This window comes from Manis javanica, chromosome 5 (genome assembly GCF_040802235.1).
Source record: "Manis javanica isolate MJ-LG chromosome 5, MJ_LKY, whole genome shotgun sequence".
NCBI classification, from domain to species: Eukaryota; Metazoa; Chordata; class Mammalia; order Pholidota; family Manidae; genus Manis; species Manis javanica.
Window position 1 is genome coordinate 113,925,534 of NC_133160.1, and position 18,182 is coordinate 113,943,715.

The 18,182-nt window shown below is 41.6% G+C and overlaps 1 protein-coding gene across 3 annotated transcripts in view; it reads right to left on the minus strand.

The window, feature by feature from the left end:
* PARM1 (prostate androgen-regulated mucin-like protein 1) overlaps positions 1 to 16,542 on the minus strand; it is a 109,795-nt gene extending 93,253 nt beyond the window's left edge. Inside the window, exon 1 of one of the 3 annotated variants that reach the window (XM_073237469.1) lies at positions 16,242 to 16,542. In XM_073237469.1, the coding sequence (XP_073093570.1) occupies positions 16,242 to 16,284 (43 nt within the window). In that variant the 5' untranslated portion in view covers positions 16,285 to 16,542. Of the gene's footprint in view, positions 1 to 14,757; positions 16,215 to 16,241 lie in introns of those variants that run through there. The other 2 variants (XM_037003289.2, XM_037003288.2) reach the window with 2 other exon arrangements.
* Positions 16,543 to 18,182: the final 1,640 nt, after the last annotated feature.

Sequence of the window (18,182 nt, forward strand, 5' to 3'; positions counted from 1 at the left end):
CCTGCCAGTGCATGGCAATAGGTACATAACTTTCAGCTACTCTAAACTCATGTGTTAAACTTCCCCCGGAGACCATAAAGTCTTTAAATCATAACTCTGAAGGTCAGGCATGCTGGTGAATAATGATGATGGGGCTTTGGAGTCTTTGAAGTCCAGAGACTTGTATTCTTATAGAGTGAGATTTTTACATGAGATTTTTAGTGTAAGTTCAGCCACTGGCTAGCTGTGAGACCTTGGGGTCCACATCTTGGAGCCTCAGTTTCCTCAGTTCAATTTGACACGTAGCTCCGCCAACGTGGGGTGTGCACCCACATATGGGAAGGAGGGATCTGAGACTAAGGCAGGATCCCTGCTCTCCAAAGTCTGGGAGTCTAATGGGACTAACAGAGCAAACAACTGCAGGGGAAACTTAAGCCTGCAGGATGAAAAGGATTTGGGTTGGCAGATAATGGAGAAGTAATGCACTCTAGAATGAGGAACTGGCATGGGCAAAGGCCCGAAGCTATATGGCAGGTGTTTCCATCCTGGGGAAGACTTCCCAAACAAGAATGACCCATTTGCTTCTCTAACCTTCACACCGTGATTACCTGCACCTCCTGTCTCTTTGTTCTGCTTCTAATTCAAATTTTAAGCTATTTGCTAAGGAGTGCGGACCTGTAATATAATATTACTTTATGTCAGTTCCTTCCCAGAGCCTGCCTTGCCTTATGTCAGTGATATCCTGTAAACCTTTCTGAGGTTATTTGCTTTTCTGTAAGAAATGGAGAGTTCTGGAAGATTCTTTTTCAAAACTTTTTATAATGGAAAAAATTAATCACCTGCATGATGAGAGAGAGGAATATAATGAACCCCTATGTTCCCTTTGCTCTGTTTCAAGAATTATTAACTCACAATCATTTTTTTCCTATAACCTCAACCCCCCAACCTATTTTTCCACTCTGGTATTATTTTGAAGCAAATCCTAGGCATAAGAGTATTTCATATGTAAATATAACAGTATGTATCTCTAAATGATAAGGATGTTTGTTGAAAACATAAGGGCTATATTATTATCATGCTGAAAATAATAATACCTTAATATCATCATATATCTAGTCAGTGACTAAGTTCACAATTATCTCATAAATTTCATCATTTATTTTTACAGGTTTGCTTCAACTCAGGATACAAATAAGGTCCACAGTGGTGACTAGTTGCTATATCTTATAAGTCTCTTTTAAGTCTATAAACCCTGCCCCACCCCCATCTCTCTCAATCTCCTTTTTCCTCACAATATATTTATTGAAGAAAGCAGGTTGTTTGCAGATTTCATTCCTGTGGTGTTAGTTTACATCTTCCTCAGTCCTCTGTACTTCCTGTGGCTTGATTGTTGGATGTGGAGGCTTGACTGGATGTAGGTTCCTTTCAATGTGGCAACAGTTTCATAGGAGATGGCGAATACTGCCATCAGGAGATCTAGTACCTGGTTGTGTCCCACATGATGATGTTGGCAGCCACTGAGGATCATGGCAAGGTTCACTTACTCTTTAGGGCACACGAGAGGGTGCTGTTTACTGCTACCATGCTGTCTTCAGTAATTAGCTGGATGGCTAGATGGAGAGAGAGTCATCCCATCATCTAAACTTTGGTCACTCAGTGGTATACCTCTTAAAATGAAAGTAAAATAAGGTAAATCAATCAATTGATAAATAAAGAATACTTACTTCTTTGTATTTATTATTTTTCAAAATAACGTGTTGATTTATTAGCATCCTCCAGTGGAGATCAATGAAGTTTTGTGTAACCATTGTTTTGTTCTGTGTCACTATGAACTTAATGAGTTAAACAACGCAACTCAATCCATTGCAGGTATCCTTACTGATGCTCAAAGTGTTCTGTCTTGGGCCAGTGGGAGCCTCACTAAGTGGTTCTGAGTCTTTTTGACAGGAGCCTGTTGTAAAACTCATCTTGTACATTTCCTAACTCAGACCTGGAATTAGCCACTTCTCCAAGGAACTTTCATTCCTTTCAGTGCGAATAGAATTTGATAAAAACGATCTGAGCAGTTAGAAGACTCTTAAGCAGTTCTGGGTCCATGTCTTCTACTTTGGAGGAGAATGAGTCCTAGGAGTGGCAAGAGACTGCGAGAAAAGAAAGGGTGGCCAGTGACCATGTAGGAGTTACTGTGACAGGCTAGGAAGAGACGATAAGGTTCTTAACCAAGGCTGTAGCTGTTGGATGGGGAGGAGCATCAGAGTCAGGAGAAATCACAGAGGCTAAATTTACACAAGAGGACTTAACAACTGACTTGGCAGTTAAAGGCAGTAGAAACTGAGGTGGATAAAAGATAACTGACTGTGGTTCCAAGCATAGATCTGTCACTTATCAACACCTACATCTCATTACTTAACTTCTGAGACTCAATGAATGGGACTAGTACTGCTTGTCTCATAAGGTTGTTGGGAGGATTAGATGAAGTTGCAGGTGAATGAACATAGTATAATGTGTGACACCTACTGCTACTAACAATGAAAAATGTGACCCCCCCCACCAAAACATGTCTTATCTATAATATGAAGGGGTTGGCCCAGATCACACCAGAGCCTCTTCCAGTCCTATCACTCTAGCCCTTTCTCTAGTCACACCTGCATTGTTCTCTGATGATGGCATGGAGTGTTCAAAATGGATCCTCCAGCATTTGCCTAAACAACATTTTATGGATTAAGTCATTGGAAAGATGTTTTAACAAAGCTAACATTGCCAAAAGAAAAACAAATTTTATGTTCTTCTGAGGGTTGTTTTCTTATTTGATATCTAGGTTGACAAATTTCATTTTAGAAAAGCTTAAAATAATGTTTTAATTAAAAAATTGCTCCCATAAGTAGAAAATGCTGAAGATATTAAAAACTAACAAAGTACCTTAAATACTGATTAGTTAAGTCAGAGTCTCTTAAAATACTGTCCAAAGTGGTTGTCCTGATCAGTGATTTTATGCAACAGTCTGGTTTTAGAAAATATAATATTACTTTATGTCCTTCCCAAAACCTGCCCTGCCTTATGTCAGTAATACCCTGTAAACCTTTCTGAGGTTATTTGCTTTTCTAAGACCTTGTTTTTGAAGGCTCTGTTAGAAGGACTTTTGAATCAAGATTTTGAGGACAGAAATAGCCATCTAACAGTTACTATAGCCACATAAACCTTTGATAAAGAGGGATTAAAATACTGATACTGTCTTTACTTTTTTAATTGTAAATGTAAAACAAACTGTTAAAAAAATTCAGGCAAAAGAAAAAAAAGCATAAAAAGTGAAACTGCCTCAAAGCTTACTTATCAGAGATAACCATTGTAGCCTTCTAAATCCAGGCACGTGTTTTAAATATTTTATTACAATGCATATTTTATTCTGTAGCTTGCTTTTTCAATATATTGTGATACATAGTTACATAGTTCAATATATTGTAATCATTTTATCGGTCAGTACACAAATGAACCATCACATTCTTTTAAGCAGTTACTTGGTATTGCCCAGTTAAATAAACATTGAGTATATGGTAGTTTATTTAACTAGATAGTTAGACATTTACATTGTTTCCAATATTAATATTTTAAAAAATTCCTAACCAAAACAAACAAACAAGACTCTGAACCAGATCTGGACAGGTGGATACATTCTGGTCAATTTCTGTTGTTTATAGTTTTCATAACAAAAGAAAAATTAGTGCTTGTGTGCAGCTTTTAAAAATTGTTATAAAACAAGAGACAAAGTTCACTGACACTCAATTTTTTTTAACAATATCTTAGCTGTAAAAATCTCAAAACCGTATCTCCCATTTCTGATAACTCTCCAAACTAAAACTCTATTCTCAGTCATGCAGTAATCTCCTCGCCTTCAGCAGCCACACTTGCCTTCGAGATTTTGGGTATCACAATCCTTCTCTTGTGAATGTGCGTTCCTTTTCCTTCCAGTGAGAAAGACTTAGGCTCTGCTTTTCATTCCAATGAGGGAGCACAGTATCTCCCCTGGAGGAGAGGTGGGGGAAGGGTTGCCTGTTCTCCAGAGTCACCCCACAACACATTCTGTGGGTCCCCCAGCTCAGGGTCTGGGTCACTCTCCTTTCCAGTCCTCTGTTTACAGCAAATGCTATCGTATTCAAGGCTGAGTGCCTTCCCACCTCAAGAATTGGCAAGTGAACCTCACTGAGCAAGCAAGGCACATGTTATTAATATAAAGTGTCATCTTTTCCCTTCTTTAGTTGGTTTATAGAGTGTTCTTCAGGTTTATACAATCACGTATTTTACCATTACCCTTCAGGCTTCAAGATGACAATGTTGTTATTTTTTAAGTTTATGTCCCTTTTGGCAGCTGCTAGATAACTAAACATTTCTATTTAAGCTAGAAAGTACCATGAGTGTCTGCTGGATGATGAAGCTGGGGAATATGCCAGCCTGGGTGATTTTAGCACCAGCCGTGTCACGGGGAGTCAGCCCTGCAGGGCTGGAAACAGGTGTTTGCAGGATACAGGTTTGACTGTAGTGAGGACTTCATAGCACTTCTATCTATGGTTTGAACTAAAACACAATTCATATTTCAGAATCACCAGGGAAGGCAGAATGCAGAGTCTATAAGGCCAAGAAAACCCTCTGCTCTTCAGTTTATTAGTGACTAATTCATACCCTCAAAACTCAGCATCTGAATTTACTTAACTTTCTCAAACTGGGAAATTACCAGTCAAGCTTCCCTTAGACTCAGATCACTTTTCATCATTAGGCTATTTTAGTTATTCAGAAAATTCTAAAAAATATTCTAATAGTGGAAGTAGCTGTATCTTCTCTAGCTGAGCTTAAAAGTGACATCTTCTTAATTGGCCGGAGAGTTTAAGAATTCCAGCTATGGTAAAGTGATATCCACGGCAAAATAAAAAAAGGCTTACCTTTTAAAAAGAAGCGTTCTACATGTGCATAGCTCAAAAAAAAAAAAGCTGATTTTAAAGTTTAGCTTTTGTGTCCCTCAATAAAAACTTCTATTTTTAAAGATGATTTGGAAACATTAGACATAAACACCTGATAGTAAGCAAGTTTGCGACTGCCTCATTTTTGTGTGATCTGAGGTAAAATTTGAATTCAGTCTTCATTTTGCCAGCCCTTAAAAATGCATTTTAATCTTCAGTTCAACTGTATTTTGAGTACCCACTGAGTGTCACACAGTATTTAGTACTGGGGATACCACAGTAAACAAGGAGACAGAATCCCAGGGGGGTGGGAGGGAGTAAGGGATGGAGGGAGAGAGCATCAGAGCAAAAGCAGAAGTAAGATAAGGGTACTGGGAATATGGCGTTGGTGGGCGGAAATGGCTGCAGTTTTAAACTGCTGGTCCGGGTAAGTCTCACTGACAAGGTGACATCTGAGCAAAGGTTTTAGGGAATTAGCTATGTGGATATCTGGAGAAGGTATGTTCCAGGCAGAGGCACCAGTCACTGCAGCAGGAAGCCGGTGTGGAAGGTGTCAGAGAGCAAAGGAGTAGAGGCCCAGGGTCAAGAAGGAAAGGGCGGTAGCCCGGAGAGGCCTTGACAGTCACTTTAGGCTTTGGGGATTTGCCCAGTGCAGTGGGAAGCCATGGCAGACCCGCCACGTGGAGCGATGGTGTCATTTGATACATTTCCCCAGGACCAGCTGTCGCCATGCAGAGACCAGACCTTCGGAGGCGCGGGGTGGAAGCTGGTAGGCTGGGAGGAGGCCGCAGCAGTATTCCCGGGGAAAGGTGATAGTGGCTCACACCAGTGCGAGAGCAATAGGGTGGCACAAAGGGTTGGAATTCTGTATCTATTTTAAAGGTAGGGCAAACATTTTCTTGAAGGATTGGGTGAGGAGTGTTGAGAGAAAGAGAGACTCAAAGATGACTCATGATTTTCAGCGTGGGCCACTAGAAAGTTGGAGTTGTCGTTGAGATGGGGACGGCTTTGGTGAAGCCTCTGTGGGGAGGGACGTCCAGGAGATGAGATTTTGGAGGCTTGAGTTTGAGACGACTGTTCCTTATTCAACTACCGATCTTCTTCTGACCAATTGAAATTCATCATCCTCAAACACTGTTAAGTTCCATGAAGGTAGATTTTTGTCATTTTGTTCAGTGCCGTATCTTCAGAGCATTGGACTTAGATTAGTGCATCTAAGTTCTCAATTAAAAATTAATTGAACAAATATTTGCTAAGCGCTCAGTATGCATCTTGCTCTGTTCTACATGCTGGGGACACAGCAGGGACAAAACAACTAAAATTCCTGCTCTCAAGCTTCTATAATCTAGTACTGGGAGGCAGACAACCAAATGAAGTGAAATAAAATAAATCTTCTATCTGTTGGGGTACCTGCTTAAGAAACATTTGCTGAGTGTTTACTCACACAGCACTCGAGGTACCTTATCATAACACTACGAGGGAGGAAACAGAGCCTGCTGCTGGCATTCGGTGCCAGCCTGTCTACACTGAAGCCCCTTCTAACACGCCATGTTGCTTCTCATATGAAGTAACACAAACCCCATTTTCACCTGATAAATACCAGGGCTGGATTTCTCTTTGCATAAGCTTTTAAAGGAGAGTCTGCTCAAAACTGGACTCTTTTTGAAGTACAGTTCTAGGAATGCTGCCTGGAAGGGAGCACCCCCAGGCTACCCAGCTCTCCTTAATGGATGCACACCTGGAAGCTGAATTTCCCTTGACATCTCAGGGTGTTTTCTCATTCACTTCCCTTCACCACGATGAAGGTACCGTAATTACCTGCCATCAGGGTCTATTGCATTGTTTCATCTGAAGGGGTCAATTTGCAAACCTTTCACAAAAATAAAAAAACACACTAAAATTGGCTTTATGTTCATATAAACTGAGGAGGAATCTCTTATCCCTTCACCTAAAGTGAACACTGATGAATTTTCCATTTCTAGCAGCAGTGTCAATGTGGTGGTTTGGTCTTTAGTAGTTCTAAATAATTTCAATTATACCCCCCACAACCCCCCCACACCCCCAGCCATCTGATCTTCTCAGTCTCATGCAGCAGACATCCCTGCCTCTCCCATGTATCCTATGCAGAAATTCCAAAACAGCCACTGCCCCTTCCTATTCTCCATTTCTTAGCCATGTTCCCCACATAATGTGACATCACACTTCCTTACCCCCAACATTTCCTAGAATATAACTGACAAATGATCATTTATCCTCAAAAACTGGTAGTTGTTTCATCTGCTCAGACCAGCTCTTTGAAAGGAGAACTCCAGGGCTCTCTCCTCTTGAGTGCCTGTCTCCATTAACATTGTCATTTTTACCAGGGTTCCCTGTTGTTGGGTGATGATGGCCTTACTCGCCTTGACATTGCCTCTCATGTGGCAGATCCATCAACAGCAACAATTCCCATGACCAGCACAGTGGTGATTGGCCAGTACCTTGCCTCCTTCTCCAGGCCAAAAAAGAGGTGTTCAGTCCACCAGATTTCTTTAGGACTCTCTAATAAAAAAAATATTGAGGCTCCCTCATATTGTAATTCTGAAATGTACTGAAATTCTCTCATAATATGCCACATTACATTAACTCAATAGAATGACTGTAGTCTAGTTTTTTATTGAAGTAAAGCTGATAGACAATCTTATATTGGCTTCAAGCATACAATACAACACAGTGGTTCAGCAGTTACCCAAATTATTAAATCCTCACCCCCACTAGTGTTGTTACTATCTGTCAACACAGGAAGATGTTACAGAATCATTGGCTATATTCTTCATACTGTACTATCATCCCTGAGACTGACTTACATTATGATTGAGATTTTTGTGTTCCTTTATCCCCCTAACCCTTCCCACCCACCCACCCCAGCCCCTCCCCCATGGTAACCACCTGTCACTTCTCAGTGTCTATGAGTCTACTGCTATTTTATTCATTTTGTTCTTATATTTCACAAATAAGTGAAATCATATGGTATTTGTCTTTCTCTGCCTGACTTATTTCAGTTAGCATGATACCCTTTAGATCCATTCATGTTGTTGCAAATGGCAGGATTTCTTTTTTTATGGCTGAATAATATTCCATTGTCACAATAATGTCCATTGTGATGATTGTATCACATCATCTTTATTCATTCATTTATTGATGGGCACTTAGGTTGCTTCCATAACTTGGCTATTGTTAATAATGTGGCAATAAACATATATATCTTTTTGAATCAGGAATTTTGTTTTCTTCAGGTAAACCCCTAGAAGTAGATTTACTGGGTCATATGGTATTTCTATTTTTAGATTTTTGAGGAACCTTTGTACTGCTTTCCACAGTGGCTGTACCAATTGACATTCCCACCAACACTGTAGGAGGGCTCCCATTTCTCCACTTCCTTGCCAACACTTGTTATTTCTTATCTTTTGGATGGTGGTCATTCTATCTGGTGTGAGGTCATATCTCATTGTGGTTTGATTTGTATTTCCCTGATGATTAGCGATGTGGAGCATCTTTTCATGTGCCTGTTGGCCATCTATATTTCTTCTTTGGAAAAAAGTTTGTTCAGGTCCTCCACTCATTTTTTAATTGGGTTATTTGTTTTTCTGGTGTTGAGTCATATGAGTTCTTTATATATTTTAGATGTCAACCCCTTATTGGATAAATCAGTTATGAATATATTCTCCCATACTGTAGGTTGTTTTTTGTTCCATTAATGTCCTTTCCTGTACAGAAGCTTTTTAGTTTGATGTAGTCCCACTTGTTCAGTTTTGATTTTGTTTCCCTTGCCCAAGGAGATGTGTCCAGAAAAAAATTGCTCATTATTATGTTCAAGAGATGTTTGCCTATGTTTTCATGTAAGAGTTTTATGGTTTCATGTCTTATATTTAGGTCTTTGATCCATTTTGAATTTATTTTTGTGTATGGAGTTAGACAGTAATCCAGTTTAATTCTCTTATATGTAGCTGTCCAGTTTTCCCAACACCAGTTATTGAAGGGACTGGAGTGACTAGAGTCTTAAACATTTCCCTAAACACATTTAGATAATACATTATAGCTTCTGCAGAGTGAAGAAAGAGAGCATCCTTTTATCCTTGCAATAATTGTTATTGTTCTTCCTAAGGAATCCAAATTATAGTACAAAACAAGAATCATATAATGTGGAGTGTTTAATTATCAGATAAATGTTCATTGCCAGTATAATGGTATCTGTCTGTAGTCTTATCTCTGGGACGATGAAAGCTTTCTAACAGAAAATGAAAAGATTTCATAAGGGGCAGAGAACACTGGTAACAATCCATCATGGATACAAGCAGTGGGTGAATAAACTCCATCAGTAATGCGGTATGATTTTGGACTACATAAAGCTGGCAAGAATATCATAATTTAAAAGGTAACATATTTTAATAACCCCTTATAAGGAAATACAATGTGTTTTCCAATCAGTGGGATGTCTGAATGATAGTTTTAAGTTTACAATCATGGCCAGAAAAAAAAAATATATCAAAGAAAACCTTCTCTCCTCCAATTTTCATGTTCATCACCTGTAATAGAGTTCCCATGTCCTTATTTCCTCCCTGAAGGAAAAGAAAATCATCTGTCAGAATTTGGGCTGTAAGTGGAAGATGTTATCATCAAAGTTGTATTCTACCATTCATCTTATTTTGTACTGAATAGACATGTTTTCTAATATCACACCTGGTAACTTTCCAAAGTTTTTTTTTTCCACTTAGCAGTTACCACTTCACAAATTTTGTCTTAGGTATAAAAGCTGCAAATTTCCAGCACAGCCCAATTGCTTAAAGGATTTTTTAAAATCTGCCTTAAAATTCTATCTAATATGCAGCTTTTGGCTCTAGGCAGCCACAGCTTTCAAGTGATACCAATGAACCTATCCTGCAGGAATTATGAAACCTTATATAATTAATATTTGTGAGATGTATTAAGATCCTGGCACAGAAGAGAGCCTTGAAATTGAAAGCTATTCTATAGCTGGATTCTAGAAGGCTTCTAGTTCCAGCTCCTAGGCAAGAACATTGCTACCATTAAAATATATATTTTTCAAAAAGGAAAGGTCACAAGGGGGCCAGGTAATATGGCCCTAGGGAGACTATAGAAATTCCAGTTGTTCAGAGACACGCAACAATGCACAGCTGATGGATATACCATCAGATTCAAAATGTTTCATTGAGGAGCTGCCTCTGAATCCTAATCCTTGTAGTTGTTATCCCAGATAGAGAGGCTCTGAAATCTCCCTGACCTCCCATGAACAGATTGTTACTAATGAAATAGAGGCAGGGCAACTTAAACTGGGTGAGGCAGGGTTCGAAATAAAGCTAGTACTATATCAAACCCATTGCATAGATGAACCACAGATGGAGGTCCAAAGGTAGGGTTTCTAGATAAGACACAAAATGTCCAGTTAAGTTTGAATTCAAGATAAACATCAAAGAAATATTTCATTTATGTGTGTCCCAAGTACAGTGTGGGACATACTTAGAATTCACTGTTTATTTGAAATTCAAGCTGGACTGGGCATCCTGTATTTTAAGTTGCTAACCTGGCAACACTAGCCAAAGGTAAATGAACACAGCTTATTCTCAATTGATATTATACTACCCTGCATTAATGAAAAACACAGATGGAAAGAATTATATAATTGTCTATTTTCTTTTATTACTTATGAAATACCAACAGTATCGTGGTTTATCAATGACACTAAAACAGGTGAAAGAAATGGGCTATATGCTGGTGTAAAGGATTATAATGAACATTTAAAGATCCACACATCAGAAAATCTTGATGTTACGTCAATCCCTGTCATTGAAATAATTTAAGCTGTGAGTAAAAAACGTAATACCATGAACTACATACACAAATCAATCTTATTTCATAGTCACCCTGCTTTCAGATTAACCAGATGATAACCTATTTGCCCTGCATTTCCATGTAAAAAGCAATCATTGCACAAGGCACATGCTCACTATTTGCCTGCTTCTTTTTAGAATCGTTGCTGTCTTCTAAATGAAACATTAATTTTTTCAAGTAATTGTTTCATTCATTATCTTATTAGCAAAGCAAATATCTGATTCCTAAACTAACATGTGTAATTTCAGTAACAGATACTTCCAAAAGGAAGTAAACTGTTGTAAATGCTATGGCAAGATTCATTTCATTTGGGTGTTAAGACAGCCAATCCATGTTGAAAATATTTTTTTTTAAATGTCCCTTTCCATTGTTTCCTGTAGATGCTGTACCCACTGCCCCAGGGAAATACTTGGCCAGTGAAATTTCCTTATAAAAACATAAGCACAATTACACCAGGCCCAAATGCTCAAGTTAAATTAAAGTTCTGGCCAGTATTGATGACTCTGGGTTCTGGAGAAAGGCATTCTGGATCATTCAGACACCATGAGCTGCCTTCTCCTAAATGTCTGATCTGAATTATCCAAAGTTTGTGGCTCTGGAAACCTGACCTAAGATTTAGCTGAGTTCAGCTTTTGAAACACATCCATTTGCAAAAGACTTTGTGGAAGAAATGAAGTCCTTAGTGAGATTTTACTACTATTTTTTACTGAGCATTTTTTGGACTGTTTTGCTAAATCTGAGTTGGGATGTTATCAACCTTTTCAAATTAGGCATTTAGTAGGCTCAGCTGAATATCTCTTTCTTTTCACATTAGGGTTCTCCAGAACAGCTGGCCCTAGGCTGGAATATTAATTAGATCTTTGATTTACATAGTCCAAGAGCAAACATACAAACTCTGCTTTTTGAGAGGATGACCTAATCGGTACCAAATAGAGTAAACTTATTAATAAGAATAATAGCAACAATGATAGCTAACACTTACTGAGCACTAACTATGTCCCAGGAACTATAGGTATAGTCAGTCATTTAACACTTTCAAGAACCTTATGAGGTTTTATTCCCCTGTTTTGTAGATAAGAAAACTCAGAGTGGTTAAGTTACTTGCCCTAAATTACACAATTAGTAAGTAGTAAAACTTAGCTTTGTGCCTAGGTAGTTTGGCAGCAGAATCTAGATGTTTACCACTTTGCAACACTTCCTCAGTACATGTATCAGTTAGCAATGACGAGCTTCCATCTACTCAGATCAGGCTTGAAGTGAAGGAGGTGTCACTTCTTTGACTGTGACACATACTTCTGGGAAATAGGAGGTAACTACACTAACGGAGTACAAATAACCCTTCTGTCCCCACTCTCAGCCAACCATAAGCAACCTGGCTGTTTCTGAAGTGTGTGTGTGCATTTTGGTTTATTTTTAATATGCTCATGATATGGTTTATATGATAAGGCTTTAATTGCATATGAGAAGGTCCTGACTTATATTAGGACCTGCAGTTAGAACAGAGCTATAAATGTGGAGGGTGGGGTCTTTCTACAAGGATAAGGACATTCTGGATGTTAGTCACCTGGAGAAGAGCTATCTGACAGGCCCAGAACACAAATGAGCTATCTAGTTGGTGGCCTACTAGAATTTAGTTCTTGGTCTTGATCACCAAGGGGTCAATGAGTCAGCCTGGGTAATGGGTAAAGAGCAGAGACAGGGCAGAGCCCAGGGCAGGGAAAGTAGGATCCTGGGGTTTGGGACTCTCTCACCTATGCTTGTTTTCCTTTTTTCCTCCTTGAGATCTGGAAAAGACTTTTGAAAGTTTCAGTATATCTCAGATGTCTCAGTGAGGGAGTTTTAAAGTAAAATGGGCCATGGAACAGAAGACGGCCTCAATGATGATGGTGAGAGTGAAGGAAGAGGCTCCAGATGGTATGAGGGAAGGAAGGACAATGGAAGCTCCCTGTGGCCTGACATCCTCCCTCCCTTCTCCGTTTTGCCACCAAACCTTGAAGGTTCTGGGTTGTATTTTAATTTGGAGGCAGTACTCCTGTACAGATATAAGAGGTGTATGGGAATGGTTTATAAAAAAGCTATGCTAGTTTTCTACCACAATCAAAAGACAGTCCTAATCCAAAGACAGTTCAATGATTCTCTCTTCCTCTTTTAAAAATACAAGTGAATATGGGAATGTAAACTAGTTCAATCATTGTGGAAAGCAGTATGGAGGTGCCTCAAAAAACTCAAAATAGAAATACCATTTGACCTAGGAATTCCACTCCTAGGAATTTACCCTAAGAATGCAGGATCCCAGTTTCAAACAGGCATATGCACCCCTATGTGTATTGCAGCACTATTTACAATAGGCAAGAAATGGAAGCAACCAAAATATCCATCAGTAGATGAATGGATAAAGAAGATGTGGTACATATACACAATGGAATATTATTCAGCCATAAGAAGAAAACAAATCCTACAATTTGCAACAACATGGATGGAGCTAGAGGGTATTATGCTCAGTGAGATAAGCCAGGTGGAGAAAAACAAGTACCAAATGATGTCACTCATCTGTGGAGCATAAGAACAAAGCAAAAACTGAAGGAACAAAACAGCAGCAGACTCACAGAACCCAAGAATGAACTAACAGTTGCCAAAGGGAAAGGGACTGGGGTGGGGGAAGGGGGGGAGGGAGAAGGGAAATAAGGGGTATTACGATTAGCATACATAATGTAGGGGCGGGCACTGGGAAGGCAGTATAGCACAGGGAAGACAAGTAGTGACTCTGTAGCATCTTACTTCCCTGATGGACAGTGACTATAATGGGGTATGTGGTGGGGGCTTGATAATGGTGGGAATCTAATAACCACAATGTTGCTCATGTAATTGTATATTAATGATACCAAAATAAAAAATAAAATACAAAAATAAAATACAAGTGAATAAATGTCCATTATACAGGCTGGAGGAAATGCTATGTATATATTGAGAGAATTTATTAAACTAAAAAAAAACTGCCTGCCAAAGTCATTTCTGGCTCAAGAAAGTATCACTTTCTAAGTTGTACAGAAATTTTCCTGAAGCCTCTAAAACTGGAGGGATTAAAATAAAGAAAGAAAAAAAAAGGAAGAAAGGAAGAAAAATAAGAGAAGACAAAAAATGGAGAAAGAAAAAAGGAAGGAAGGAAAAGAAGGAAGGGAGAGAAGGAGAGGAGGAGAGAGGGAGAAAGAGAGAGAGAGGAAGGAAGGGGAGGGAAGGAAGGAAGGAAGGAAGGAAAGGAAGTAAAGAAAGAAAAAAGAAAAGAAGAAAGAAAAGAAAAAAAAGCTGGTGAAACTAGAGCTTTGCCAAGGGAGCGCTGGATGAGTCACTTATATGTGCATGCAACTTTCATTTCAAGAACCTTACAGCTCTCAACTTTCCTAACACATCTATTTTTTTTTCTAAAAAAAATATTTAGAACACCCTACTTTGGGATTCAAAGAATCTCACGCGTATTTATGCCACAATTTGTATTACTTGTCTAACAACTGACTGTAAGTAGCCTTACAACACACTGACCCCCTAAAGAGAATTCTACAAGGCACAAACATCAGAGAAGGATGAAGCTTCATCACTTTCTATTAGGGAGATGTACATTGAAACATAACTGTCTTCTGGGGTCCGGGGAGCCCCAGAACTGGGAGGCTGTGATCTTCTTGTCGTTGACCCATGACATACATGTGCAGGGATCTGGGCGAGGCTGTTCCGCGGGCCGCCCCCACCCCCCCCCCAACAACAGCGGTGGACAAGGGCTGTTGCTTCCGGAATACAGACTAAAATTGGCCAAGAAAAATGTCTTGAGCTCCTTAGGAAAAAAAAATACAATACAGTGCTAGGAGTGCTAATCCGAGTTTTGCCAACTGCCAAAGCTGTTAAAAAATAAAAATAAAAAAGACAAGCCACGGAATAAAATTAGCAAACCTACCTACTGGCCTACTGGCTGCTTCAAGGTGCTCTGAGCCTCGAGCCTCAGGAAAAGATTTCTGGTGAAGAGGAAGTAAAGGCACCTTCCACGTCATTTCGTAAACATCTCTTGCTGGGAGGCTCAATTGCCACAGTAGGCAATCCAGGGGTTTGGGGAGGCATCTGTTACACCTGCTGGGATGCGGGCGCTCCAAACACTGCCCCAGGTTGCGCAGCAGAAGCAGCGCGAGAGTGCTCGAGAACCGTCTGCCGACAAGTCTCCGAACCGTGCAGATACCAGAGCGAAAAGAGATCTCTCTGGCGTTCAGCAAGCAGGGGAAAACACACGCTGTAACCTCAAGTGGGGAAACTTTTCCTCAAAACTGTATTATCCTTCGAGAGGCGCCAGGAAGCCCTAGCTTCTTTACAAGAGATTGTAACTTGCGTCCACGATTACAGAAACCCAAGTAACTAAGGAGGAATAAAACCACACACATTACACGCAGGAGTCGAAGAGACTTGTGCTACGTGGTTTATAGGAATATTTTTATCTAAACAGGCCAGTGTCCAAGCAGCCGGGGGCTTCCTTTTCCAATGGTGCTTTATCCATAGTCTATAGTTGTTCTTTGTCGGGCTGCAATTCTGGGTACCCCAACTCCAGACTCAAAGGTGTTGTTGTTAATCTCCTCCTTCACTCACACATGCTCCGCTTCCCTCCCCTCCGCCCCATTCGGGAGGCCGCTGCAGTAGGTGGTCTAGCGACCTAGGACGCGCGCGGGGGAGCCGTCCCGAGGCGGGATATGTGTGTGCGTGGGGATGGGGGCGAACCGGGATGCTACTTTAGCCAAGTTAATAGTTTCTGCCCCCTCATGCATTGTCGAAAGACTGTAGGCCACAGGGTAGAACTGCAAACCCCAAGCGGTGATCGCAAGCTTGAGCCGGAGCCGGGCAGCTGCCTGCGGGGCTGTTAGTGCCGCATCCAAGCGTAAATAGGAAGGGACGCCGGAGACCGGAGACCTCCAAGTCTCGGGCAACGCACAGCAGCCGGTCGGGCGCGCAGCCGCTACTTAAAGCCTTCCCAGAAGCGATTTCTCTCCCCTCCGTTTCTCCCGCTTTTTTCATCCCTTCCTGGACCTAACCGCGTCGAGAAGCCTAGTGGTGCCGAGATGACTTTGGCAGGCTATGCTTGGAGACCTGAGAAGTCTCCACTCGCAGCCAATGTCGCCCACCCGATGTTCGAACGCGTCGCGCAGCCACCTGTTCCACAAAGAACCACCAAACCCAGAGTCTGACGGGCGCGGGCTGCGGCAGAAAGGACCCTGTCACCCCCTCGCTCCCTTACAGCCTAGGATCTCCAAAGGCGCACCTCACCCCAAACCCCAGGGCGCACACTTTGCGCAACCCCGGAGACTCGCACCACTCCGGCCACCCAGCGCGTCGACTTACTTCCCGGTCTTCAGCCCCTACAGCGCCCGGCCCCTCCGGGAGGACGACCCCCCAAAATACCTGCCGTGAAGATGCAAAGAGCGAAGAGAGTCTTGCAGACCATGGTACCCTGCTGCTCGGGGCCGAGCCCGGCGCGGGCGGCGGGAGAATTGGCGGGGACTGAGCGAGCGCACCGGGCGCGGACGGCTCCTCCTGATGCCGGCTGGCTGCGGTGGCAGTCGGTGGGCGCTAGCGACGAAGGCAGGCGAACGCGGCGCGGCTCCTTCAGCGGCGTGTCCTCCAGCGCCCGGCGCGCTTCTGCGCCATCCCAGCCGCGCGAGCCCGGGGCCGCCTCCGCCGCCGCGCCGGCCGCCGTCAAACCCCTCCCACCCGGCCCCGCGGCGAGGACTAGGCCACCCCAGCCTGCCTTTTCCTGGAGCTCAGGTCCCGGGAGCCCTGGCCCAGGGCGGCCTCTGCTGGATAGTCAGGGCGCCAGATCCGAGTTTTGACTGGGTGCAGTAAACGTTTGGCGAGTCTGGATCTCTTCCCTCAGGAATTTATCTCAGCTTTTCTTACGTGAGCTTACAACCTTTAAACAAGTGAGCATACACCATGTTAAACGTCACCTCAAAGAGCCAAGACCCCATCATTGTAAGAGAGCACACACATTTCTTTACAAGTACCAGAACTTTTTCCTTGATTTCTCCACATTTTACTGTAAGCCCTCACGCACCCCACTGCACTTCCGGGTGCCTGAGCCTGAGTCTGCTATTCCATTCAACTTCTCACTAGAAGAAATCGTACGTCAGGTAGCAGTGATTGTGGGATAACTATGAGTCAGGAACTGCACCAGGTGTTGTATCACGACTCCTTCTAACAACCCTATGATGTAAGAATTATTTCATTTTACAGATAAGGCACAGGGAAGATAAGTAATGTGCTCAAGGTCAAATAGCTGGTAAGTCCTGGACCGCATAATTGAATAGTTTGTGCACCAGGGTCCTAGTAATACAGAAGGACATTGCCTGAGTGATTACTGTGGGCAGACCAACTGTGCTGTATAGGATTTAACCAAGTCAAGTTCCCACAACGATCCGTTGAGGTGGTCACCCTTATCTTTATTTTCAGGGGAGGAAATGGAAGAAGCAAGAGATTAAAATACTTGCCCAAAGTCACACACTTAGGTGATGGTCCAGGTAAGTTGCCTACCTTGGCACCAAGAGTCATATGTCCTTTTCAAAGCCTAAAGTTTTTGTATGTTCACACAGATCAAAGCTGTCGTTTCATGTAATCCTCTCCACCACTTTAGACTTGTTTGTTTCTCATACCTTTATCAGACTAGATGCCAGATCATCTCCCAATATCTACGTTATTTTAAATCTGGTGGTCCTCTATTCACTGGAGCTGGGAGGTAGCAGGAGTTAATGAACCTTCCTAGAGAGCTGATTTTCTCAGGACCATCAGCAGTGCTGGAGAACAGTTTTCTTTTTCTGTGACTTCTTTCTCATATACCAGAGCCTCAGGTTTTATTTTCTCACTCTTTGGGGACCTCGTTGCTTTAAGCTATGGTGATGTCAATTCATCTGCCTGACCTCACCATTACCACTTGTAGAACCAGTCATGCTTCCACCACCATATGAAACTGGGCTCAAAGTTTTTGTCTTGGTAAATTTACTGATTCTTGTTCTAATGAAAAGTAAAAGATACTACAACCAAGGGCTCATACCCCTGTCCAGAGAAACTGCAATTTCGATTTTTTAAACAATTTCTCTGAATGCTTCTGACCTTGAGGTCTTTCTCCCTTGTAGTGTAATTGTGATTGAGCAATTTCTGCATTTGTTGTTGTAATTGTCCTGGGGGCAGGGACTACACACAGGGAATTTTGCAGGTACGTTCTGTAAGGCACTGGTGCCCTTAAATAAAATTATTTAAGTAAATGACTCTATGACAGAAATAAAGGTTTTTCCCACTTCACATAAAAAATTATTCAATTGAAATTCGGCAACACTTTAATGGAGTCCC